This window comes from Vicia villosa, linkage group LG5 (assembly GCF_029867415.1).
Source record: "Vicia villosa cultivar HV-30 ecotype Madison, WI linkage group LG5, Vvil1.0, whole genome shotgun sequence".
NCBI lineage: Eukaryota > Viridiplantae > Streptophyta > Magnoliopsida > Fabales > Fabaceae > Vicia > Vicia villosa.
Genome location: NC_081184.1, coordinates 144,273,821 through 144,301,032, shown reverse-complemented (window position 1 = coordinate 144,301,032; position 27,212 = coordinate 144,273,821). Strand labels below are relative to the sequence as shown.

The 27,212-nt window shown below is 36.2% G+C and overlaps 2 protein-coding genes and 1 long non-coding RNA gene across 5 annotated transcripts; 1 reads left to right on the top strand and 2 right to left on the bottom strand.

The window, feature by feature from the left end:
* The first annotated feature begins 2,116 nt into the window (after window positions 1-2,116).
* LOC131602934 (uncharacterized) lies at window positions 2,117-3,767 on the top strand. Its single transcript, XM_058875162.1, has 3 exons — window positions 2,117-2,405; window positions 2,484-2,553; window positions 2,639-3,767. The coding sequence occupies exon 3, from the start codon at window positions 2,863-2,865 to the stop codon at window positions 3,715-3,717; it is 855 nt and encodes a 284-aa protein (XP_058731145.1). The 5' UTR covers window positions 2,117-2,405; window positions 2,484-2,553; window positions 2,639-2,862; the 3' UTR covers window positions 3,718-3,767.
* A 15,755-nt stretch (window positions 3,768-19,522) lies between these two features.
* LOC131607651 (uncharacterized) lies at window positions 19,523-22,650 on the bottom strand. Of its 3 annotated transcripts, none has more exons than XR_009285373.1 (5): window positions 22,294-22,650; window positions 22,099-22,140; window positions 21,557-21,932; window positions 21,334-21,392; window positions 19,523-20,713 (listed from the first exon to the last, which is right to left on the bottom strand). It is a non-coding gene; the product is annotated as an uncharacterized LOC131607651 (long non-coding RNA). The 3 variants fall into 3 exon arrangements; XR_009285374.1 differs by having other exon boundaries at window positions 19,523-20,746; window positions 21,557-21,682; XR_009285372.1 differs by having other exon boundaries at window positions 21,557-21,682.
* Window positions 22,651-24,423: 1,773 nt separating this feature from the next.
* LOC131602933 (serine/threonine-protein kinase SRK2A) lies at window positions 24,424-26,942 on the bottom strand. Its single transcript, XM_058875161.1, has 9 exons — window positions 26,634-26,942; window positions 26,262-26,336; window positions 26,036-26,137; window positions 25,897-25,950; window positions 25,700-25,792; window positions 25,500-25,592; window positions 25,302-25,406; window positions 25,108-25,206; window positions 24,424-24,894 (listed from the first exon to the last, which is right to left on the bottom strand). The coding sequence occupies exons 1-9, from the start codon at window positions 26,751-26,753 to the stop codon at window positions 24,562-24,564; spliced, it is 1,074 nt and encodes a 357-aa protein (XP_058731144.1). The 5' UTR covers window positions 26,754-26,942; the 3' UTR covers window positions 24,424-24,561.
* Between the last annotated feature and the right edge of the window lie 270 nt (window positions 26,943-27,212).

Below are 27,212 nucleotides of genomic sequence, written 5' to 3'. Positions count from 1 at the left end.
CTGCTTACTACAAGACTAGACCATTAGTTAGCAAAGTTAAGATAGATGAAGACGGTCGCTCTCCTTTAGGCAAATCTGCTAATATTGAGGAAACTTCAACCGCAATCCCTTTAGCTTTAAACAAAATTAGGTTAAACTATATGACCAATTCTGTAAAAGTGTTTAGGTCAATCCCTTTAGCCAAAGATCCTGACTTGTACTATGCCTGGCTAGAAAGGGTAGAGAAACAAAAAGGATCCTTCTGGAAAACATTAGGAATATACGATTTGATTCAACTGTCAAGAACGGGTTTAGAATACAACCAACCCATGTTAGTAGCAGCGGTTCATTTTTGGGATGCTTCTCACAACACCTTCCATCTCCCATGTGGAATGGTTACCCCCACGCTTTTCGACGTGGCCGCTATTACAGGACTTCGACCAACTGGTGAAACCTTCGACCCCAATGAAATGGATAATGACACTATTGGTTTTAACGATTCGCAAGTCACTTATACGGCATTCATCCAGAAGCATCATATTACCACTGAAGCGACAGTATCTGATGAAGAGCATATTGCTTTTCTAGCATTATGGCTTTCACGATGTGCCTTCTGTTCAAGGTCTATCCAAGTTGCGAAAAGGTACCTTTGCATGGCTAATCAATTGCATGCTGGGAAAAAGCTCAACCTCAGCCAACTACTTCTAGGGTCTCTTTATGAAAACCTTAGTGAAGCTGCAAACCTTACCAAGAATTTCAAATCTGGTAGTTTACTTTACGCTGGTCCTTTCTGGCTATTGCAACTGTGGCTTAATGCTACATTCGAAACTCATCTTCCCTTTCGAGGAGATGTCAATGAGGAGGATAGCATAATCAAAAATCGAACTATAGAGGGGACCAGGTTAGCTTACCTAACTCCAAAAGAAGAAATGGGAAAGCTTCATGAACATTTCCTGGCGTATTCGATGATGTTTGCTCGGCGTGACCAGTTCGATCCTTCTATGGCCCCATTTGTACACAGAACAATAGGTCCTGAATGGTTTACTCGAAAATTTCCACCAACATCTCAGGATCAACAAACTGAATCTATGGAAATTTGGGAAGCCTTTCTGACTCCAAGATTGTTTTCCCACCGTCTTCGACCATCAAAGGGTCAATGTATCCTCATGTGCTATCAACCGAATTTGGTCTCAAGACAATTTGGGCTAACTCAAATAACACCCAAGTGCTTATATGAGAAAAGGAACCATATGTGTTTCCACACTTTGTATTTGACTGAAGAGGAATGTGAACAAAAAATCGACAAATACGTTGACGTCACCAATCTTTCTCCTATTCCTTTTGAACCTTCTTTTTACTCTACACCAGATTTTCATCAATGGTGGACAGAGTATTATAGCTCTCAAATTTTTGATGCTGATAGCCTTGCTCAGGAACTAACTGCAGCTTTCAATGATGTGCAGGAGAACTTCCAAAAAGGTACTTCCACTCATATTAAAGAAATCCAAGCTTTTCAAAAATTCTTTGAAACTATCTATAGGCCTGATGATCTTAGTCGGACTGTTCGTGAGGCTGCAGTTACTTTGCGCGAAAAGTTTTCCGCCAAACTAAATAAGTTGAAATTGCCCTCGTATGTTCGACCAGAACTACGTTATGAAGTGGCTTTCAAACTCAATCCTCCAAAATTCCCCCCACTACCAAGTGCTGATTTTGGTGTGGCTCTAAGTCCTCCTTTCCCAGACTGGTTCGTGTGTGGGAATGCTCTCAAAATTCTTCAAGAGAGTACCAAAAAACGCGCTGAACGAGTGGTTCCGACTAAGCATACCTTGGATACTTTCAAAGGACATCTTCATATAGATCTTAAACATGTTCGTGTCCTGACTCCAATACCTGAAGGTCTGGATTAAGGCAATCTTTTCGACTGACTTATCTTTTCTTTATTGATATACTGATTTCAGTCTCAACTACAGCTGTTGCACGAAGGAGGAAGATTAAGGAAGCTTCTGCCCCAAAAGACTCTGGGACATCTAAAAGCAATAAACCAAGTGGGAGTGACTCCCTCGTCACTGATAAGAAGCCCACGGTACATACTTATCTCATACTCTCAATCTTGTACAATATGTGATTAGTACTCATCTTTCTCATTTTCCACTTGCCAGAGTTCGAAACCCCCAACGGGTTCGAAGCGTAAAGCTTCTTCGACCACTGGTTCGGATGGCGAAGATAAATCCCCTCCTCAAACTAGACAAGGACAGAAGAAAAAATACAAAGCTGTTACCCCTTCGAGAAAAGGGAGAAAGGCAAGTCCTTCCAAAGCTGTTTCTCCTGGTGATAAAGCGTCCTCTGAAGAGTCTCCTTTGAAAGCTGCTAGTAATGCTTTCGTTGTGGAAAGCCATAATTCAAGTCCAGACAATATTCCACCCAAGGTACTTTGGGTTTGTCCCACATATTATCTTGTGATTTTAACTAAATAATTGTACTGACACTTTACCTTGTTATTGCAGGATGATGCTGGCACTGCTACTTCCGGTTTTAAAGACCCTGGCCTCACCATTGATGTTGACAAACTTTATGGTAGTTGTCAAACTTTAACTTTCGTTAACTAAACTCCTCAAAAGTTTATTTTTTTTTTTGAATAACTTTGCTCTGTTTAACATAGGTACCTCTCAAAATCAAACTCGTGTTCTTTCACCAGTCTTTGAAGACGTTAGGCCAATTGCTACCATATTGCCTAATGAACCAGTCGAAGAAAGCCACTCTACTGACGAATCCCCACCTACCCATCAAGGCAAAAATTTGGAAGAGGATCATCCATTCTCAGGCAGCGATAATGTGAACCAGCAATCACATGACAACGAAGATTCCGCGTCGGAGAAAGATGCTATGGAAGAGATTTCTCAGCCTGAAAAACCAGTTTCTCATGGAACTTCAACTCTTGACGCAAAAACCATTCCTGAGACAACTTCGACGCCTGCCCCTGCAAAGCTTACTCCTTCAGAGCTTGAACAACTTAAGCAAACTGATCCTCTCAGTTTCTTAAAGGCCATTATGAATGTGAATACTCCTTCGCCTCCGGAGCTTAATGTCTCAACAGCTGTTACTGCAGACTCTAGTGACAAGGAAGATATTCCCAGTCTTCTTCGACAAATAAAAGAAAGATTCTTTGGGGTCAATCTTGTAGATGTTCTCAACCGGGACCCTATTAAGAGCCACAACTTAAATCAACTTCTAAAGAAAGTAGATTTGCTTCAAGTTTCCACAGAAGTTTCAGAGGTAATTGTTCTGCTGGGCTCTCTACTCGAGCAACTCCAAGCTAACATCCTTCGAAGGCAAAATGTCGAAAAAGAGTTATCTGAGACAAAGGCCTCTCATGACTCTTCATGGAATTTTGCTATGGACGCAACGAAACAAGGTGAGGCCCTCAGGCTCAAACATTCAGAAAATCAGAAGGCCATTGATGATTATGAGAAGAAAATCGGCTCTTGGAAACAAGAAATCAAAGTACTCGAGGGCAAGATAAAGGAGGCTGAAAGTTGTCAAGCAGTCCTACAAAAGTCTAATCAACAAGACTTGCTCGAAGTGGTGCAGTCAGGAATGAAACATTTCGAGACTGCACAAAAGTTAGTGCCAGAAATCGAAAGGTTGAAGAAACACCGGGCACTAATTGAACTTCGCATGTCTTCATGGGAGACTCAATATTTGAAGATCAAAAAGGATCTCCCTGAGGATTTCAACTAAATGTTTTCGATCTTGTTACTTATTGCACCTTTATTTTGTAATCGAGGCCACTGTAGACATATAATATTTGTACGCTTGACTCCCTTTTATCTCTATCATATTTGCCATTGTTGATTTAGCAAATCTTTCAATTTCTTGTCAAGATATATCTTTAGATTTCCTACAGTGCTTTTATTAAATGCAACATGTAGAACCTGAACATCCTTCGCAGCACTCTTGCCTCTAGACTTGACGTTTCCACTTCTTCTAGCCATAATCATTATTAAAAGTGACGTCACTTTCTCCAAAACGTCGGTTTTCAGACGTGCGTGCATCAGTTTAATGATTACTTCTCAACTTCCAAGGGCGGGAAACGGCGGAAGCCATAACTTCTTTCTTTGGAAAACCAACCGCAGTCCAATCACTCATTGGCAATTAAAACCCACCCTTCAGTATTCCCCTTCTATATAAAGGGTCCAATATCACCTTTATTTCTCATTCATGCGTTTTCTCTCCAAACTAAACACAGAAAAAAGAAAACACACAACTTCTCTTTCAGAACAACTTTCTTACCTTACAATGGCTGAACCTCTCTTCTTTAACGACATCAAAGCCCTCATTAGAGGCGAGTTCAGACTCTCTGAGGATGAACTTGTTCGCCATTTCATCACCATCGAAACCCTGTTTGTTAACCAGGAACTAGACTTCTACTTTGAGGAAGTCCTGGAGGGTGCTATTTACCCCAACATGGTGGCAGAATTCTGGATGAATGCGTCTTTACGCATAGATCCTGAAGGTAGGACCACCATTGATTCTGTTATTCGACACGCTCGTCTCAGCATTACTCCCACCACTATTGCCAATCTGATAAAATGCAATAACTCTGGTGAAACTTTTGATGACAACAGTTTCAGCATGACTACTCATCTCATGCTGAGAACTCTTATGGACAATGACCGCTTCAGTGCCAAAGTCATCAGGATCTGGCACCAGATGCTCGTGGGGAACTTCCAACCTCGGCGGATTGACGAAAACAACATCATGGTTGAAGACTTGGAGTTTATCCTCTGTGGTCTTCGAGGGAAGAAAATTAACATCCCTTTGATGATCTTCAAGGGACTTGTTAAAGCTGTCTCTGCCGGTGTTGACCGTCGAGGGGTTGTGACTTGTCTTCCGTACGGGAGACTCCTTAGCTACATTTTTCTTAAGAAAGGCGTAGTGAGAAGGATGCGTAATTCTGGAGCCATGGATATGTTCGAGGCTGAACCTTCTCCCGTGTTGTCTTTGGACAATTTAAACCAAAGGATTGACTAGCAAGTTTTTACCTTAGGTTTAATCTTTTTATATATATTTATGCCTTCCTTCTTTTTGTAACTTCAGATCCTATTCTTTGGATCTTTTTGTAATGAATGTACTCCCATGCTTGAAATGAAAAAGAATATTTTGGTGTCTTCTTTGATTTTTCTTTCCATAATTCTTCCTGATTGTGAAGCCATTTTGGTGCCTGACCATTTTGGCTTTTCGTAGTACCCTGGGTATCTACGTCTTTGCAATCCTTACTTCGTGCATACTTGGTTTATATCTCTTCAAATATTTCCCGTTTACTCTCAAGATCCTATGATCTTCTGCTAATTCTTCAATTTCATAAGCATTGTTCGAGAATACTTTTAAGATTCGAAAGGGTCCTTCCCAATGTGGGGACCATTTACCAAGTGCCTGATTCTTTCGATCTATAGGTAAAATAACTTTCCAGACTAAGTCATTATTAACAAAAGTTTTACCTTTCACCTTTTTATTATAAGCTCTGGACACTCTTTCCTTTTGCCTTTTTATCATTTCCAGTGCTCGAAGTCTGTCTTCGTCCAAATCTACTAACTCATTCATCATTAACTCCCAGTATACGTTGGGAGGAATGTCTGCTTGTCTTTGTATCCTTACTGATTGCAAACATATCTCAATTGGAAGTACTGCGTCATGTCCAAACGTCAACTGGAAAGGAGTTGTATTCGTAGCTTCTTTTGGAGATGTTCGACAAGCCCAAAGTGCTTGATCTAAAGTCTTATGCCAATTCTTGGGTCTCTTTCCTACATGCTTCTTGATAAGGCCAATTATTATTTTGTTTGCTGCTTCAACCTGTCCATTTGCTTGGGCATAATAAGGTGTAGAAGTAAATAACTTGAAACCTATTTCTCTGGCAAAATCTTGCATTTTTCGTCCAGTAAAGACTGATCCCTGATCAGTTGTTATACTTTCTGGGATTCCAAATCTATATATAATGTGTTTCTGAATAAACTCAATCACCGCCTCTTGATCCACATTTGCCAGTGGTATTGCTTCAACCCATTTTGTGAAATAGTCTATTCCTACCAAAATGTATCTTTGCCCTTTGGATGACTTGGGGTGAATCTCTCCAATCAAATCTAGTGCCCATCCCCTGAAAGGCCATGGTTTTACTATTGTACTTAGTTCGTTTGCTGGAGCGTGTTGGATACCTGCATGTTCTTGGCACTCTTGGCACCCTTTCGCGAACTCTATGCAATCCTTTAGCATCGAAGGCCAATACATCCCATAACGAAACAAGAGCCATTTCATTTTGTGCCCTGCTTGATGTGCACCACATGCCCCACTATGTACGTTCGACAGAGCCAAGTATGCTTCTGCTTCTCCCAAGCATTTCAACAATACCCCTTCAGGAGTTTTCTTGAACAATTCATTTCCCATCAGAAAATATGACAGGGCTCTATACTTGATTTTTCTGTCTGTATCCGTCGAAGGATTTTTCAGATAGTTAATAATTGGATTCCTCCAATCTGTGTCAGCCAATGAATCTATATTTAGTACCTCGAATTGTTCTTTATTGGCATAACCCAATTGTGAATCTTCCAGATCACTTGGCGAAAGTTTAGTAAACATTGCTCTTCCTCTTACTTCAATCAACTCTTCCAACTTTTCTTTTGATACTTTATATCCCGAAGCTAATTGAGCCAAGTCGTTTGCTTCCTGGTTATTCACCCTTGGTACATGTTTTAATTCCACGTATTCGAATTTCTTGAGCAACCTATTTGCGATGATAAAATACATGATCAAATTCTCTTTGATGCACTTGTACTCCTTTGTCAATTGTTTGATGACCAATTCGGAGTCTCCTTTAATTTCGACTCTGGTTGCCCCCAATTCTAACAAAGCCTCAAGTCCAGCAATTAAAGCCTCGTATTCAGCTTCATTATTGGAGCATGATGGACCTTCGATTTTATACTTGAGCTTTGTTGGAATTCCATCAGGAGAAATTATCAACATTCCAATACCAGTTCCCTCTCTATGCGTTGAACCATCGAAATATAACTTCCAAGGTTTCAAATCTACACAATGCTGATGATTCTCAACCACCGCATGGTCGACAATGAAGTCTGACACAATCTGACCTTTCATTGCCTTGAGAGGCTGAAATATTAATGAATATTCAGTAAGGGCTAAAGCCCATTTGCCAATTCGACTATGTAGTATTGGCTTAGATAACATATGTTTAATAACATCATAATGAGATGAAACGTAAACATCAACTGGCTTTATATAATACTTGAGTTTGATACAGGAGAAATACAAACAAAGGCAGAGTTTTTCTATATCAGTATATCTAGTCTCTGCATCATTGAGTACTCTACTTAAGTAATAAATGGCTCTTTCGATGCCATTCTCATCCTCCTGGGCAAGCATGCTGCCTATTGTTTTATCTGATGCTGAAATATATAGGCGCATGTGCTTCTTCCCATTTGGGGGAGATAGAATTGGTGGACAAGTCAAGTATTGCTTTATCTGATCGAAAGCTTCTTGATGTTCAGCACGCCATTCGAATTTTCCTTGCTTAAGCCGAAGTAGAGGTGAGAAAGCTTGCGTGCGTCCACTTAAGTTAGAGATAAATCTTCTTAAGAAATTTATCTTACCCAACAATGATTGTAATTCTTTCTTCGTGGAGGGAGACTTGGTCTCCATAATGGCTTTTGTCTTGTTTTGGTTGATTTCTATCCCTTTTTTGTGGACTACGAAACCCAAGAAATCGCCTGCCTGCACAAAGAAAGCACATTTAAGGGGGTTCATCTTCAAGCCATATTTCCTCATTCTTTCGAATGATTGGCTCAGATGATCGAGATGACTCATACCCGAGGTAGATTTTACCACAATGTCATCTATATACACTTGCATGAATGTTTCTATGAAGTCGTGAAATATAGAATTCATTGCTCTTTGATAAGTTGCCCCTGCGTTTTTTAAACCAAAAGGCATCACAACCCATTCGTAAGTGCCTATTGCTCCTGGGCAACGAAATGCTGTCTTGGATACATCATCTTCTGCTATAAAAATTTGATTGTATCCCGAATATCCATCCAACATGCTCAAATACTCAAAACCTGCGGCCGAGTCTACTAGCATTTCTGCTATAGGCATGGGATACTCGTCTTTCGGAGTAGCTGCATTAAGGTCGCGAAAGTCTATGCATACTCTTAATGAGCCATTCTTTTTAATTACAGGTACTATATTAGCAATCCACTCAACATACCTTGTAGTTCGGATAAATTTGCACCGTAAGAGTCTTTCGACCTCTGCTTTAATCTTCGAGTGAATCTCTGGCGCGAATCTTCTGGGAGTTTGTTTTATTGGCTTCTTCCCTTCTTTTATTGGTAATTTCAATTCGACTAAGTCTCTTTCGAGACCAGGCATCTCATCATAATCCCAAGCAAAACAATCTCTATTGTCTTTCAACATTTTGATGACCGTTGCTTTCAATTCTGGTTCTAGTTTCGCGCTGATATATGTTATTCTCTTTTGATCATTGTCTCCAAGATTGACTTCTTCAAGTGGATCTTGGGCCAACATCTTTATGTTCGACGCCATCGGGTCTTTTTCAAATCCCAACGGTTCTTCGTCGTATATTGCATCTAACCTTTGACTTGGTTCTTCTCCTATGATCTCTTCAACTGGACCCGTATCTTCAGGGAGTTCGAAACTCGTACGTATTTCCAATTCTGATATTCCTTCTTTGGTTAGGACTGTATCTATCTTTGTATTTGATAGTTCGGCTTCGAGAGCCGTTTTTCTTTTGTTCTCGGCCACATAGGCCGAAATCTTTTCGAAGAACGCAGACTCAGACATGATTAATGTCATCGTCCCAGCCCGTTGGCCGTACTGCTGGATAATTCTCCGATGGTGCTGGATCTGGTGGACCATCCATGATCTCCCTATCCCATTGGAATCCATTTGGGTGTAAAGTCAAATAGTACATTGCATTTTTGTTTGGGGTATACATCTCTTCAGCAGCATGACAAGGGCCTATGTTTGCCAAGTTCCTGTCGAAGTTGTTTTTGTTCACCTGGTTGACCTCAGCCATGTAATAACTCTGATCACCTTCGATATTCTCCACTATACCATCTTCTCTCCAAATTGTCACCCTCTGATGCATGGTTGAGGGTACAGCCGCTACTCCATGAATCCATTCCCTACCAAGCAAAAGGTTGTAGTTTGCCTTTGCTGGTATAACCATGAACATGGTTGGCCTGGTAACTGAGCCTACTGTCAAATTGACTTGAACAACTCCCAGAGTTTGTCCTATTTTGCCTTCGTAGTTAGATAAAACCATGTTATGTGGCCTTATATCCGTATCGAACATACCAATTCTTTTTAGCATGTATTGAGGCATTAGGTTCACTGCTGCTCCCCCATCAACTAGGACTTTATTTATGCCCACGTTCTCAATCTTAGCCCTGATATAGAGTGGCTTCAAATGATTTCGCATACCCTCATCAGGCCTTTCGAAGAAAGCATTCTGTTCTTCTACTGCACCGTTATTCAGCACATAGTAACACACGGGTCTGTGTTTTGCCATTTCTTCGATATCAGCCTCTTCACAGTCTTCTACTTCAGTTTCCTGATTAAACTCGTGAGGGAGTACCGAGACAACATTGCAATTCAAGTTTATAGATGACACTCCATCAGAGTCAAAATCATTTGTCATTCTATCCTCTTCTTTCCAAGAATTTGAACGCATCTTGTCTTCTTCATCCAAGAGTTTTTCAGCTTCGAATAGTCTGCGTTCCACCGGAGGTTTGTTCGACTTTGCCCCCTGGTATGGGACTTGGTTGCTACTAGAGTCTCCAGCTTCTCTTGGCCTGTATTCCTTCTGAGCCTTTTTTATTCTCTGATGCCTTCTCCACTGGGACCGAGACATAGGATTTTTTCCTTTATAATTCTCCAACCGATACGCCTCTCGATTTGATCTTTGAAATTGTTTCCTATATGCCATTGCAGTTCTACCACCTTGGTCCCAACTTCGCCATTTGTTGGTTCTTGCATCAGCTTGTACCCACCTATCCCTGGGTGCATTTGCAGGGACTTTGAACGTCACCCTTCGAGTCCTAGGATGTGGGCTATCAGGCCTCTTTGTTGGAGTCCAAATGTCGAAACCGTACAGGTTGGGACGCAACCCCTGAGTTTCTTGACTCATGTAGCAATACACACGTTCGAATGATCGTGCTAGCATTTCGTCATAGACTGCCCCACATCTTGGGCAGAGAGCAACTTCAGTGTTTTCTTTGTGGCATCTGACCAAAAATCCTACCAAGCTTTCCTCCATCTTTGGGTACAGTTGTAGTAGGGGATTTGGCTCTCTTCCTGGGTGTTCCCACCTTTCGCGTCGAACCCTTTCGAAGTTGGCTTCGACCCTTCGATTCAGCATGATCGAACACCTTGGACACATCCATTGCTTACCACCATTTCTCTCGTGGCAATTCCAGAGATATTCTTTGAGGCTTTCGGTTCTTGGAGGAACTTCGATGCCCCCATTTTTCCTCGTCAGCCATGTCTCTAGTTCGCCAAATTCAGACACTGGTCGTCTGGCGCTAACCATGTTAACCGCTGCTGGAGGAACTTCAGAGATCTGGATTTTCTGGAGTTTCATCCTGAGGTCTTCAGTGGCCTCGCTGTTTTCTTCCTTCGAGGCTTCAGTTATTTCTGCCTTGGAAGATTCTTCAACATCAGTATTGAAGATTATGTCACTATTTAGGCTTTCAGTAGCCTGCTTTCCATTGAACATTGCTTTAGTCTCCACAACCTCGATTTCAGAAACCTCCACCATGTTGATATCTTCTACCTCGCAGAGGCTGGCGTCAGCAATGTTTAGGGGATTGGTATCGACCCTCATATGACTCTTGGTCTTGTCAGCAAACTTCAACCTTCCATCATTGAGAGCATTTTGAATTAGATCCCTGAAAAGAAAACATTGAGAAGTTTTATGGCCTAAAAACCCATGATATTTACAAAAACCTCTTTTCTTCCGTTGTTCCAACGGAGGAATTTTTGAATTTGGAGGTAGTATCATTTGGCCATCTTTTACCAATAAATCAAATATTTCATCACACTTGGTAATGTCGAATGTATAAGTTTTCTTAGGGAACCTATCATTCTTATCGTTTTCTACTGGATTTTTTCCATTGGCAGGATTTAGCAGTTTGCAAGCATAAGGTGGCGCTTCTTTCAATTCAGCCAAGTCTATTTCGACTTCTTCAGGGCTATATGAGTCATCGAAAGACTCATTCTCAGCATCCTTGGCTTCGACGTATGCCACTCTTTCTTTCTTATAACTTTTATTTGCCCTAGCTTTTTCTGCCTTCAGGCGTTCGACTTGTCGAACCCTATCTGCTAATTGGGCCATGTCCCTAAGGTATTGGGTATCTAGTTTCTTTCTTATTGAATAATCTAGACCACCTGCAGCCATTTCAACAAGTTCATGCTCTGGGACTGTTGTAAAACACCTTGATTTCAACAGACGGAACCTATTTAAATAATCATCAATTGTTTCTGTGAATTTTCTTTTAACACTGGCCAATTCTTTCAAACTTATCTTAGTTTGGCCCATGTAGAATTGCTCATGGAAAAGTCTTTCCAAGTATGCCCATGCATCTATCGAATTTGGTGGCAAAGTAGTAAACCAAATGAAGGCATTTTTTGTCAGTGAACTAGGGAAATATTTGATCCTTAAATCCTCGTTTCCCGCTAAGTCTCCTGCTTCCGTCAAATATCTAGCAATATGTTCCACCGTTGACTCGTTCGTTTCGCCTGAAAATTTTGTAAATTTGGGTACCTTAGTGCCCCTAGGCAATTCTGTTTGCATGATATAATCTGATATAGGGGATGTATAGTTTGGACGTCTAAGTCCAGTACTAAGGCCATTGTTGGCCATAACCCTTTCTATCATGGCAGTTAAGTTATTTTCTGTAGCCAGATTTTCTCTTCTGACTCTTTGAACAATCTCATCTGGGTGTTCGTTCCTACCCACAATCCTTAATCTGGGTTGCTCCTCCTCCGTTTCTTGTCGGACGGGGACAGTTCTTTGATTTGAAGCTTCTAAGTTAATTATTGGAGTTCCTTCGAACACCTCTGTTCTTCGTGAGGGGCCTACATCCCTAGTAGCCGTCCTAGATGATGGAACTATGTCTTGTACACGTTCTAAAATGGGCCTCTCTTCTTGATTCGAAGGCTGTTTGTCTTTCCTTTTAGGTGGCGTTACTCCCATGAATTCTGCCATTCGATTCATCTGAGATGATATCTTTTGGAAAGTCTCCATGTTTTCTCTATTCGTAGTAGTAACATTTGCCATTAGTGGGCTTAAAACTGAAGTCAATTCTCTGGCCAAAACCCCTACCATATCATGGTTGCTTGCATCCATTTCTTGTCGAAATGCTGCTTGGTTATTTGTGGTAAAGTGAGGCATCTGGGTAGAGAAACCAGTGTTATGTGCACTTCGACCCACTGAACTAACATTTGGTGAAAATGTCGCATTGTTAGTTGGGGCATATATATGTCCTGCCCCTCGTACGCCTGTTCCATATGGGTATGGCATTCCGTATGGATTATTTGGTCTCCATTCGAAAGCGGAGTTCGTGCCTTGACCAAATAAATTGTTTGCAGCATTTGTCGAGGCAAACAATACGTCCTCTGCGCTTGTGGATGAGGGTGCGGTTGTCGACACTGAAACTGGAACAGTCCCTGAGGGTGCTGTATTATTTTCAGGCATAGTCTGGGAATTATCTGCAGGTCTCGATCCATTTGGACCCGTTGCATCTCGTGTTTCTTGAGTAGAAGTCGAATTTGCCGCTCCTGATCCTGAACCTTGTGGGGGATCTTGATTACCCCCTGCACTGGCCGTAACGACCATTTTCCTGTTGTACCTTCGTTTGGGAATCGGTTGTGCACTGTTCTTTAATTTACCGTTCCTAAGGTTCATACAAGATCTTGATATTGTCTAGACAAAAATAAAGCAATTGATTAAAACAATCTGCTTGACACTGTCCCACTGGGCGTGCCAATTTGTTTACGGTGATTTCCGGTAAACAACCGCTAGTCTTCCAAACTATAATAAATATGATTTGGTTACTTGCAGGATCGACTAGATTGATCCTAGGACACATAGTCAAGAAGATTGTTATCAATGTTTGTTCGAACCATATTCATTATTTGTCTTCTTCAATAAGCGTTGTTCGATTAACAGAACAAATAGTCTTGACAATCACTTTGTTACATATAAATGTGACTTCAACGAAGTGACATGACATAAAAAATTAAAAGGACAATTGAAACGTAAAGAATCTTAAACTGCAGAAATATAAAAGACTTTGAAAGTAAATAGCATGAAAGTAATTCGAAAGTAAATGACGTTAAAGTAAAGATGCAGAAACGTAAATGGCAAGAAGTAAACGAAATGCAGTAATTCTGAAAGATAAAAACAAAAAGATAATACACATGTATTAAAATGGTGGTGTCATACGTACATTTTCTCAGCGAACTCTTTCTCTTAACGCTTGATACTTGAGTAAATATGTGAGTGATTTGTACAAAATGAACACACAGAATCCTAACACTAAGACTCCTATTTATACTAGTTTCGACCTTAACGGTCCTATACTAATCTGCTGCCACGTTTCTCATCAGAACTTCCAGCGAAGCCATCTGTTGTTGAACGGTTACGAAACCGTCTTCGAATTTCAAATCTTCCCGCCTGAGTCCATCTTCGACGCGTGGCAGTGTATTAAACAAACACTACTAAAAAACACGCTAAGTAGTAATACTTGAATACATATTCTATGAATTTTGTCTAAGTCCCGAAGACATATGCTTTCATTAATCTTTCAGCGTTCACTTATCTTCATCGAACTTAGAAGTCTTTATTTTTCGAAGCATGACCCTAACAGCGGCGATGAAATCCAAGAATCTACATATTGAAATCAGAACAATCCAAAAACTAAGATGATAAATCCAATACAAAAACACTGTGCGATACAATCCGAAATCAGAACAAAACAAAACAAAACACGTCAAACAAAACAAAAACACGTTATTCTGCCCGACGAGCGTTACAAAATACACATCAAACAAAATAAAAACACGTTATTCTTCCCGACGAGCGAACTCCTCCGAATAAAGATAATTATACCAATCCTTATCCCACTCAGTATCAGAACCATCAGCGTTGATCACGCCTGAAGACTGAGTCTGCACGTCCGAGCCATGGACCCCCAGGGGACGAGAAGCAGAACCAGTCAAAACCTTCTTCTTCTCCTTCACCTCCTTCACCTCCTTCACCTCCTTCTTTGAAGAACCCTTTCTTCCCTTAGCGCCACCCATTCCTGCGTAAAAATGAAGAAAGAAAGGTCCATGAGACCTCCTTTTATAAAAGAAGAAAGGGACACAAACTTCAAAGAAACAGGCACAATAAACAAAGGCGTTAAAAATAAAGTACTTGCAAATTAAAACAGACACTCCCTACCCTCTCTAGAAGACGCAGTCCTGCGTGCTGGTTGATTGTTTGACATGTTCCTGTAAACAATTGAAATCGATTAATATGCGAGACAAAATAAAAAACAAAAAAATTTGAACTTCTGATACATTTCGGAAGTTCATTTCCGAAAACTGGGATGGAGGTGTTTTCGGAAATGAACTTCCGAAACACCCCTGCGATGGAGTTTTCTGCACCATGGCAGACCCCTTAACCAAACTTCAAACCAAATTAAAATGCTTCTAAACAACCTAAATACTACTAACAACCTAACCATATATCATTTATGCAATTAAAACCCTAAATAACATGCATTTGAATAATAGATCTAAAAATTTCAAAACTTACAAAGTGTTAGGATTGAGGGCTTTTGAATGTTGTTTAGCAGTGTGATTGGAGCCTTGATGCAGCTTTGGAATTCTGTTTGCACAAATTTTCGCCTTTGCCACTTTTTGTTTTGATTTAGGGTAAATGATTGGGAGAGGGGGAGTGTTTTGATAAATCTGCAGAAATCGCAGTATTTCGGAAGTTCACTTCCGAAATAATGTTTTCGGAAATGAACTTCCGAAATAAGTCAATTTTTTCAAAAAAAGACGCTTTCGGAAATGAACTTCCGAAGCAGGGGTAATTTGGGATTTTCACTGGGGGTGACCCCCATAGGGAGGTGGCTAAAGAAATTTTCTAAAACATATCAAATTTAAAAATTTAATTATTTAATAAGATTAAAAAATCTCATGATACTTTTTAATATCTTAATAGCATGAAGGCTTAATTACAGTTACGAAATTGATCCTCTTATTTTAAATTTAAATAATTTTGGTCTCTTTTTATAAATTTAAACAGTTTTGATCCTCTATTTTAAATTTTTAGTTTTAGTCTCTCTGTTTCTACTTTTACATAACAAATTAGTTGTGAGACATTACAAATCATCGTATATACTTTATACCTAAAGTGAAAAAGACAAAAAATCTCATCATTTTTTTATAAAAAAATGTGAGAGAAAACTCTTAAAATTTAAAATATGGGGGCTAAAATTATTTGAATTTAAAATAGGAGGACTAATTTTGTGAATCAGATAAAATTGGAGGACTAAAAATGTAATTTAATCTAGCGTGAATTAAATTCATTAATTTTATGTAATTCTTGAGATATATAATAAAAGGAAAATGCTAACCATTGCTGGCAATGGTTAAGACTTTTAAAATAGTAAATTTATCTCGGTAATCTGCATATTTAATGTCTTGAAAATTGAAATATTAAATTTTTTATAAAATATTTTCTTTTTTTGGAATGCTTAACCATTGCCCTGAGAGCACTAGTTAGCAAGACCCATAATAAAATAAGGATAATGCTAACTTGTGCTTAGGGGCACAAGTTAAGAACTAATTGAAGAAACAATATTTTGAAAATTATGCACTGATTTTAATGAAAAGTTCAAATTAATTTTTTCAAAAAAAAAATTTATAAGTGGATTTCTTAAAGTTAGCATTACCCATAAAATAATTATTATGTTTATATATTTTTAAAATTAAATTAAAATACAAGTAATATTTTAAAAGCTTAATTTAAAATTATTTATTAAAGTATATTTATATTTACGTCGAAAAAATATTAGATCTTTGTAAGAAAAATTAATAACCAAACAAAAATAGATAAATATCAAAATCATCCGTAATTTTTTCAAAAAAAAAAAAAATGAAACAAGGATATAACTATTTAAATTTAATTATGTTTTATATTTAAAAAATATATATTTATGAAAGTTTAAAATAAAGAATTATTTCTATCATAAAAGTATCCTTAGATCAATGACCTATATCATTGATGAAAATGCAAACCATGATAATGATTAAAAAATAGGAAAAAATTATAAGAATAAGACTTCGTAATATAAGAATTAAGAAGTGAGGGTTGAACTGCTGACCACTAAAAACTTTGGATAATAGATTAGTAACAATTTATTTGGAGGTTTAGTTTTTAATTTAAAATAGTGAAGTTCTAGTCAATGGCCTTGCTTGCCTTATCTTTGGACCAGTTTTGATGAGCAGTTAAATCTAAGGCAACGAAAATATCTCAATTTAAAATGATTCTAAATGAACAAAATATGGTGCGAAAATAGATAGCTCATTATTTTAGGACAAGGTGATTTAAACTTCTTGCTTGTAATTAATAGGAATTTAAGACTCATGTGAATTGGTCTATGATAGGATTCCTAATCATGAATTCTATGGGTGTTGGTGGGTCAGTTTGGTTGGATTTTGAGAGAATTTGATATCTAAAATGATTAAAATTATATAAATTGAATTTGTAAATTTTTGCGATAAAGCCTAAACCAAACCGAGAAACAACAGGTTGGTTTGAGTTGGATTGATCGGGTAGATAAACAATGTAAAAATATTTGAAAAAAATAATTTATTTATGAAAATTAAGTTTTTATAATAATATAAATAAATAGTATTAATGGTGTTTAATTGTAAATATTAAACTAACATTTTTTTCTAATAGATTAAAAATATCTAGCACGAACAATATCTACCATGAATGCTTTTGAATCTATAATTAATTACTTGAGTTAGCATGATAATGAATGTGTTTCATAACTCTATGCTCAATTACCACAATACACTAATAATTTTCTAATAACTAATTAAAATATCATAACTTATACACATATAACATTTCACTTTTTTCTTGTTGAAGTAGAATGCTTGGTAGTAATTTTCATGGTAATTAATTATGATTGGTTTGGGTTGGATTTGCGAGTAAAAAATTGAAAATCCGATACCCAAACCAATTGTCATTAAATTTCATTGGGTTGGTTCGGCTCTTGCCTGAACTGAAAAAATGTTCGACACAAACACTATAGTTTGGTTTTGATTACGGTTTGGTTCGGATTTACCGAATCAATAAACACCCCTAATGATTTCCGTTTTATAATTTGTTAAAAAATTCATAATAATTATTCTCAAACCAACACTAAATGATCGTCATAAATAAACATAGGAATATTAGAATGGATAAACTTATATATAGTTCATTAAGTTATAGTATTTTTCAATAAAAATAAGATAAGTGTATAATTTTCTCTTACACATATATAATTTTTTTTAATTTTAATCTCTAAATGATATTCAAATACACTTATCATATTTTCATTTAAAAATAGTAAAAGTTTAACCTATGCCCTAAGGAAAAGAATTGTATATATTGTTTCACGATTTTAAAAAATTTCAACCGAAGAAATTATCGAGTCGAATCGCAGAATAGGTCGCTCTCTTTAAGATGTTTCGCAGCACTGCTCAAAATTATGCAAAGCAGTCGAACTACCACACCGCCTCCAGGATAAAACAACCCAGTTCTATAATGTACGACTACTACTTGCACGGTAGATAATCGGTCTAGAAATACACCATTAGATGGTACTAAGACCATTCAAATATGGTATAAATATCATCGTAGTATCTGGTTTAACGATTAGTCGTAATAATTTCTCAGACCAAGAAAAATTTCAATAATTCTCCAAAGAGAATTCGACAATTTTCCAAAGAGAATTCGATAATGGTCATTTGACCACTCAAAAGGATTTCTCAAACAAAGAGAAATTAGAATAACTCTCTTTAGAGGATCCAAAAATTATACTTGATAATTTCTCAATTCAAACGAGGAGAAATTAACATTATTTTGTAAAGAGAATTCAAGAAAGTACTCGGAAAATTCAACGAGTAGAAAGAAAGAGGGAGAAGTTGGCGCTTCGACAATTCGAAAGACGCGGAGTTATGAGAGTGAGGAAGGAAAAACCCAAAATAAGTTTTTGGTGTGTTTTTAGAATGAAACATATGCACTCCTTATATACTCCATTCGTCTCATAATAAGTAGAGGTGGCAAAACAGGTCGTCCGCCCCACCTTAAGCCCCCCAAAAAATGAGACCAAGTAGAAATGGGCATAAAAATCAAGCTCGCCCCGTCAAAGTGGCGGGTTTGACCGCCTATTTTTTTTTTAGTAGATTAATATGTTTTTTTTACCTTTCAATTAAATTTTTCACTTATTTTTTAGAACAGTTTTTTATAAAACATCTTTTTAACAAACTTTACTTAAAAAAATGTTATTCACAAATAAATGTATAAAATAAAACCGTCAAAAATTGAAATTACGGGATATGCTTAAAGAATGGGTAGTGCCGGCTTTGGTGGACTACGAGCTTTCGCGAGTCGAGCATTGACGGACGGCGAATTTTGACGGGACGGACTATGGTGGACAGCGGACTCAAAATTTCAACCCAACCCGCCATTTTATGGAGGCTGTGTGAGTCACAACCCATTTTGCCACCCCTAATGATAAGTGTCTCCATTTCAACTTTTGTATGTCTCAAAATAAATTTCTTTTCAAAATACCAATATAACATTTTTTATTTTTTTAGTATTTATTAACTTTCATGATTCTCACCTACTTCAATAACTATATTAAATAAATGTATTTTATTAAATAATACTAATTTTATTATTAAAATTTATATCTTTAATTACTTTTTTAAGAACCGCGTAGAACTTAAATAATACATTTATTATTAATTGGATCTAAGCCAAGTTCATAACATAAAATCTAAAATAAGTGTCGATTCGATACTCTCTCCATCCTACGATGAGTGATTTATTTAAAATAAATTAATATTTTTAAAAAATAATTTCATTTTAATTTTTAATATATTTTTTTAATTTTATCATTTAATTAATAAAAGATTTATCATATACTACCTCCGTTCCTTTATATAAGAGACAACTCACTTTTTAGATTCATTGAATATTTAATGTATCTAGTCAATATACAATACCAAATACATTGATTATTGAATGAACATAAAAAATGAATTGTCTCTTATATAAAGGAACAGCTGTAGTACATGATAAAGATGCTTTAATAAAAATATTACTTTTCTTTTATTTTTATTCAATTTTTTTAATCTATGTGAAATAATAAACTGAATTACTAATATTTACTCACTCCGTTCCACAATTAGTGACTCAGCCCACCATTTAATACAGATTTAAAAAGTGTATAAAAGTAAGAGAATAAAGTTTTTACTATAATACCCGTATCGTGTATTGAGAATTGTGAAATTTTGAGTAATTAAGCTATGTACAATGGTTTGCAACTTTGCATATTCAACACCCTCTTTTTTTCACTTTTTATTTTCCACATCATCTTCTCTTTCTTCTACATAATAATTCAACACTCATTTAAGTTTTACTCACTACAATGATTTTGTTTAATAAAATTCAACATCCAATCCCACCATTTTAAACAATCACAACAACCAATAAAATTTTGCAAAGTAATATACATGGGCACACACATATTAATCCACATCACTTTTGAATAATTTTTTCAACACCTCTATTATAAATGGTTTATGAAAATAAAATTGAAAAAAGTGCATTAAAAATTGAAATGACTCATTTATTTTAAAACATCATTTTATTCTAAATAGACCACTCGTCATGGAATCGAGAGAGTATTATATGAAGGAGTGGGTAGTTTTTATTTTCTACAGTAAATAAAAATAAAACGCGAGGTTGTTATTGGGCGTAAGTTACGGTTGGACAACGGGCCGGGTTGGGCGGTTTCGGGCCCAAAAACCTCACCCAACCGAACCCGCGGTTGAAGAATATAAACCCATTTCCGCCCATTTTCTTAATCGGTTTGGTCGGGTTGGGTTATGATGGGCCGCGGGTTACGACAAGCGGTTTAATCGGGTTATTGGGTTGATTTTTTGTTGAGCCCAATAACACATTTTGAACTACAATTTAAATTCAACATAAACTCAACATACGTCAAAATTCAACTTAAATCTAAATGACTACATCATAAATCAGTATCTTCCTGACTAGATCTTTTGCACTGTCTGAATATTGATTGTCTAACAAAGTCAAGTTCTCCTTCCAATATGACATTAAATATTCCCTTTCCAATCCAGTTAAGAAAATTAACCACACATATATGTGTTAATTTTTAAATCAGAATCTCAACCAAAAACTATAAATATAGTATCACATTTTGAAAATACAAGTTGATCTTACCAGCCCAGAAAGGTGATACACCACTAAAGAAAATATAAAATATGATGCCTCCACTCCAAATGACTATTTCCTTGTCATAACTCCGTCATAGTACCTCATGAGCAACATAGTAAGCACTGTCTACCATATCATGATAAACCTTTATAGTAAACACTACATATAAATTTTCAAAATGAATAAATAATAAATTAGTTAAGATTTTGTTAGAAAACATTCCCTAAAGTTTTTAACACAATTATACTGATGTATCATAATTTCCAAGTTGAGTTAAAATCAAATAAATGGCTATGAAGGTTTAGAAGTAGAAAATGAATGAAAGTTAATGGTTTCAGAGAGTTTAGAAAAGTATATGTCATACATTAATGAGAGTTAAAAAAAGAATAATAAAATAATTTAGCTTTACTATTTTGCACAGACACGTATAATAAACTAGGGTGTTACTATATTTGATCTATATATTGTAAACATGGTTTGAAAACTTAGTGATGAAAATCAGTTTGAAAACATGGTTTTTAGAAAAAATTGGTTAAGGGAATAAAAGGTTGATAGTTTGAAAATCAGTTTATATACAAACTGTAATGGAACAGATCATGGCATTTGCATACAAAATGTAAGTAACTCTTTCTCATACAACATATAGAACATAGAAACAACTTAAAAATTTCAAACACAATATAGAACAATTTGAAATTTCTATATTGTAATACACATGGTTATCAACAAACCAAGTCAACAGTTACCTGCAAGTACTTCAATTCTGATATACCCTCCAAAATTATCAAGTCAAGTAACCTCAAACCTACATTTAAAAAAGGTAAAAGTTACAAAAGATAAACACCTGATCTCATGTTAACGATTTAAACTTTATGAAGGGCAAGTGCTTGTTAGTCTCCAACTCCTATTACTCACGCAATCTCTCATAAACCAAATTGAGGTCTAAAACAAAATGGCTTATTAACTTACTCTTAGCAGAAATCGTGGAGCATTAAGTCGTGCTGAACTCGTGTGTGGATCTTCTGAGTTCAATCAGACCATACTCTTTGAATACTGGAACCTGAATTTCTTGACCACCTTCACCTCCATTATCACCTTCAAAACCCAAAAACCCAAATTTAAAAATCAAACTTTTTCAAACCAAACATCCCCATTATCACCTTCAAAACCCAAAAACACAAAAAGCCAATTGTTTTGTTCCCACCAACACCGCCATCAATAAAACCCACAACTCCCCATTTCCACTCAACACTCCAACCACCAGCACAACAATAAACACCAACTTCACATACACAACACAATGAAGAACATAACAACATGAAGGAAATAAAACTGGTTTGGTCCCCTGAAAGAAAAATATAACAATAGCATGAAACAAAAAACACATTCATGTTGAATAAAAGAAACCTAAACCTAAGATTGTTTGATATTAACACACAAAAACACACAAAGTTGAATAAAGTAAGAAGCTTTGATTTTAACACACAAATCAAAAAGTTAATAACACTTACAGGCTCTGTGGATCTTTGGCTACTATTTTGTTGACGCTCCATCTGTCCGAAACAAAACATTAATATCTGAATCAGAAAACAGCTAACAGAGTTGGGCTGAAAATGTTAGAAAACTATAACCTAAATCTTTACTTGTAGACAAGAAGAACGAAAATTAAAATGAAACTATTAGAAAACCCTAACCTAAATCTTTACCTATAGACAAGAACAACAAAAATGAGAACCCAAACATAAATAGTAGAATGAATGCCAAAAGAAGAGTGGTGGTGGTTGATGGTGGTTGATGGTGGTGTTTTCTTACGTGACAGGGAAAGGAGAGCTAGGGATTCGTTTTTGTTTCATTTGCTTGCTACGACTGAGAGTGAAACAGATTGAGAGTAAACCTAGTAGCGCAAAACGACTTAGTTTTACATAACTCTCTTCCTTGGGCGGGTGAGGGTACCCACGGTTTGGTTTTTGCTACCCGGGCCCGCCCATCTCAATCCGATTCAAACCGTATCTATAACCCGTCAACCCACCGGCCCATTAGCACCCGCCCAAAGTCATTATTTTTTTCGGGTCAGGATCCTCTCCATTTTTCTGTCTTTCCATTTTCTCCATTATTATAGTTTTGTATATAAATAACACGTATTTTCATTGACATGTGACATTTATTTCACATTTATTTAATTTTATATATTCAAAACTATAGTAATGGAGTCTTCCATTTCTTTTAAGAAATGGAGAAGATCTCTACCCATTTTTTTCGGTTTTGTGCGGTTTGGGTTGGGCCGCGGGTCCTTGTCCACCCCTAGGCGTAACTTATAACCATTAACAATATGGGATAGATAATAAATGCACCCAAATGATTGGGCAATGAGTGACAACAAGTTTGCATCACGTGGATGTGGCGTGGAAGTTCTGACAACATTGCGCGTAAATTGATAAAAACAATAACCAATGTGGTTGAGTAATTCATACTCCCATGCTGTTTCAGGAAATCAGGAGATAGTAACTGCCAATCACACTCACACGACGGTGGTGCTCCCTCCGTGTGTCGGTGTCTGCTCCGAGTAATGGCAATAATTTCCGGATCCACACCCCCTCATCGCGTTTTATCACATGTCACCGTTATGATTAATAAATTTGGTATTTTGAGACTATCTTTATTTTGAAAGAGGGAGTAGTTCTCACTTCTCTCAATTCGTGTCAATTAAGATGTAATTAATTGTTTATCTATTTAGTCGTAATAGTGAGATTACTTAGAGATAAATCTATACTCCAAAATATAGAAAAATGAATAATTAGCAATTATTACTCTGAAGTTTGTTACGCGTCTTAAATAAATTGTCGTTAAAAGTATACCTAAATAAATATCGTTAGAAAGTAGTAACAAAATTGACACATAAGCATGCTCTTTTTTTAATTATAAATTATTTTATCAAAATATTTGTCATAAATTATAAAGTCACTTTATAATTCTAATATATTATTAATGACTTTTTGTTTAATATATCTTTTACTGTTTTTTTTCTTCTTTCTATTCTTTTAAATTTACTTTATAAAGTATAAAAAAAAAAGAATATCAAACAATACTAAATACCCTAAAAATACTAAAGTTTAAATTCATGAAATTATAAACATTATATATAATTATTTAAATTTAAAAGTAGAAAATTTTACTTGATGTAAAAAATATTAAATATAATTAATTAAATTTAAAAGTAGAAAAAATTATATATACCAATTGCTTTTAAAATTTAAATCCATAGCATTGGTGACACATCACTAAGATAAATTAACCATGTTTTATCAAGAGATAATCTTGATATAAATCACAATTCATTAATCAATGATGTACTATTATTTAACAATAATAACAATAATATCTCGTCTCGTCAAGCTAATTCAATTGAAATTGTGCAAGGACGATGTTAAGGTGCAGGTTCAAACCAGCGAGATTCCGGGATTGGATTCTCTAACTTTCAATTCTCTACCTTTCTCTAACTTTCTCTCTATCTCTCTATCATGTTTTACTTTCTCTCACATCTTTTTCCCTCCAAAATAAATATCATCTATCTTTTATCTTATTCATTATTTTGCCTAAAGTTACTCTACCTTTCCCTCCATAAAGGTAGAGAATCCTTACCCCGAGATTCCACTCATTCACATATAAATGGTGAATTTACATCAATTAGACTACTCGAACCAAAAAAAACAAACTTATTTAACAATAGTATAAATTTAATCAAGTGACTTCTCATCACTAAGCACTTCACATGTCTTGTTTTTGGCCTGCTCCAACAATCCACATGCAATGTATATCTTTGCCATGACAGAAACAGGTAACTGAAAAATATTATTATACATGAACAATGTGACAAGTCAAATTTCCTCACACAGGTTCAAAACCAATTATACATTATAGTACACATAAATAACTGACTTGTACCACAAAATAATACTAATACTTTATAACATCAATTACACTTCTGAACTGATTTGAAACTCTCCACTTGCATGAACCTCTTTCACCCTTTTGTCATACTCATCTTCTTCATCTTCCTCTTCCTCCACTTCTTCTTCTTCCACTTCTTCTTCCTCCTCCTCGCCTTCCCAGCCAAAGCCTTTGACCGGCCTAGATACCGGAGGAGGTTCTCTCGCCTCTCCCACAATTTTCATTATCTCGTCCACACTTTGAATAGAAAAGCTTGGATTGCCTCTCTGGTAGTACGCAGCTTGAGCTGATTCAGTTAGCTCCCTTGGAAGATTCTTTAAAAACCATGGATGGTTCTTGATTTCCCGGAGAGAAATTCTCTGTAGACAACGGCGAGAATAATAAGTTCTAGTAGTTAGCTTGATCAGCACTGGATTTGTTAGGATCAACTTATTTGAACTTATTTGCTATTATAAAAACTTGTGAAACTGTTTGAATAGTTTATGAACACAGCTTATGACGTGCCTATAAGCTCGCTCTAAGCTCTCCATAATAGCTTATGCAAACAACTTATAGCTTATATAATAACGTACCTTTAATGGATTTGCAACAAATATACGAGATAAAAGGTGTTTGCAATCTTGAGATATGTGAACATAATCAGGGATTTTGTATTGAACAGCCATTATGCGCTGCAGAAGAAGAAACAAATGGAGATGTATAAGATGATGAGATAATAACATGAAACAAAAATGAAAATCAGTGTTGTAACAGAAGGATAACGTACCTGAATTGTTTTCCTAAAATTTCTCGGGTCATCTTGATCCTCAAAGGGATATGCTCCAACCAGCATGACATAAAGGGTTACGCCGCACGACCACACATCAGCCAACTAAAACAATTTTCAGAATACAACATTAGCACGATTACAGAAAAATAGACGCAAACATGAAAAAAGTACGAAACTATGCAGAACCAGTTATACCTTGCCATCATACTCCCTCCTAGAAAGAACCTCTGGTGCTATATAAGCAGGAGTTCCAACAGTTGATTTGGGTCGGGAATGAAGCAAAGATGACTACACCACAAACAAGAAACACTTAAGAGATACAAACATGGAACGAAAGACTAACTACTCCTATTGTCAAAACTTTAAAACTCGGTAGTATTCATTCATTACAGTACCTTGGAATAGCCGAAGTCACAAATTTTCAAGCGAGGTGCAGGGCTTCCATCTAAAAGTGTATTTTCCAGCTTCAAATCTCTATGACATATTTGCTGCAAAAGGAGAGTAAAAGCTTAGATTCTTCTCACTTTGTATATTTTTGAATACGCAAAGTCCTAAATAAATTTTGTCAAAAATCAAGAATGATGATACCAACCATAGCATGACAGTAATGGACACCAGATATCAGCTGCTGAAAGAAATACCTGGCCTGAATAATCAAAGAAGAAAACAAACGAGACATGAAAAACTTTGAAATAAAGCCAAAAATTCTGCAAAACCGTCAAGTTATTAACCTCGTCTTCGCTAAACCGTCCAGCACTACATATCCGCTCAAAGAGTTCACCTCCAGCTGCATACTCCATCACTATTGCTAAATGAGTAGGAGTCAAAACCACCTAAACAATCATAAGTCATAACCCCATTGAAGTAATAACAGTTAACAACTCTCAATCAATTAACACTATCCTCAATACAAACTGATCCAAATCCAACAGATAAACAAACAAATATAGTCCTTACCTCCTTAAAGCGAATTATATTCGGATGCCGAAGAGACCTGTGGTTGATAATCTCTCTTGCCACATTCTCATCAATCTGAAATCACAGAAGCAAAATAAAAAAAAAACTTTCAATCCCAGATTTCAAAATAATAGCTTTTCAAAGCCATTTAGCATAATTCAAAACAACACAACAGAAACTAATCATATCTAAAAGCTAAAATTTTCAATTGAATTTTTGTAACACCTCTTCAATTTCACAAATCAAAGTCCAAACTAATAAACCATTCAACAATTATCCCAAATGCAAAACATCATAATCATAAATCGGAAATTTTTTATCAATTAAAAACAGATCAAACAGACACAAAAGTATTAAAAACAAAAACATCACCTTGTGACCACGCTCGATGTACTTCATGGCAACAAGCTCCTTAGTCTCCTTGTTCCTCAAAAGCCTAGCCACACCAAAATTCCCAGCTCCCAAATCCTTAACAACCTCGTACCTCTCCATAGCAAAATCTTCCACTCCAAAAAACAACACTACTACTACGGTAGTGGATGATGAAAAAGATTCAAACTTTAAACTCAAACTCAAATGAGCATGCAATTTATTCTAGAATCACGGTACTATTTTTCCCTCTAATCAAAAGGGTATCGAAAAAAATCGTATCTTTCACTGAAAAACCGGTTCTTTCAGTTTCACCATATATATATATATATATATATATATATATATATATATATATATATATATATATATATATATATATATATATATATATATATATATATAAAAATCCAAATATAATTAATAATGGAAAAAGAGATATTTAATATTTTAATTTATTTAGAATTACAGAACACGTGGGAGTGTGTTGAGATCCAAAATCAAAGTTGAATTAAATTTTTGTTTTTTTGGGTTGATAAAATAAAAATAAAAAAATTGGGTGGATTTTGATGCGAACAGTGA

Bases quoted from the DNA above. Each gene is read 5' to 3' on its own strand.
- LOC131602934 (XM_058875162.1), top strand. From the start codon at position 2,863: ATGGAAGAGATTTCTCAGCCTGAAAAACCAGTTTCTCATGGAACTTCA.
- LOC131602933 (XM_058875161.1), bottom strand. From the start codon at position 26,753: ATGGAGAGGTACGAGGTTGTTAAGGATTTGGGAGCTGGGAATTTTGGT. The intron at 25,793-25,896 runs GTTGGTATCATC...CTCCTTTTGCAG, and splicing joins TCCATTACTGTCATGCTATG to CAAATATGTCATAGAGATTT. The intron at 25,593-25,699 runs GTACTGTAATGA...TTTGTGGTGTAG, and splicing joins GTGACTTCGGCTATTCCAAG to TCATCTTTGCTTCATTCCCG.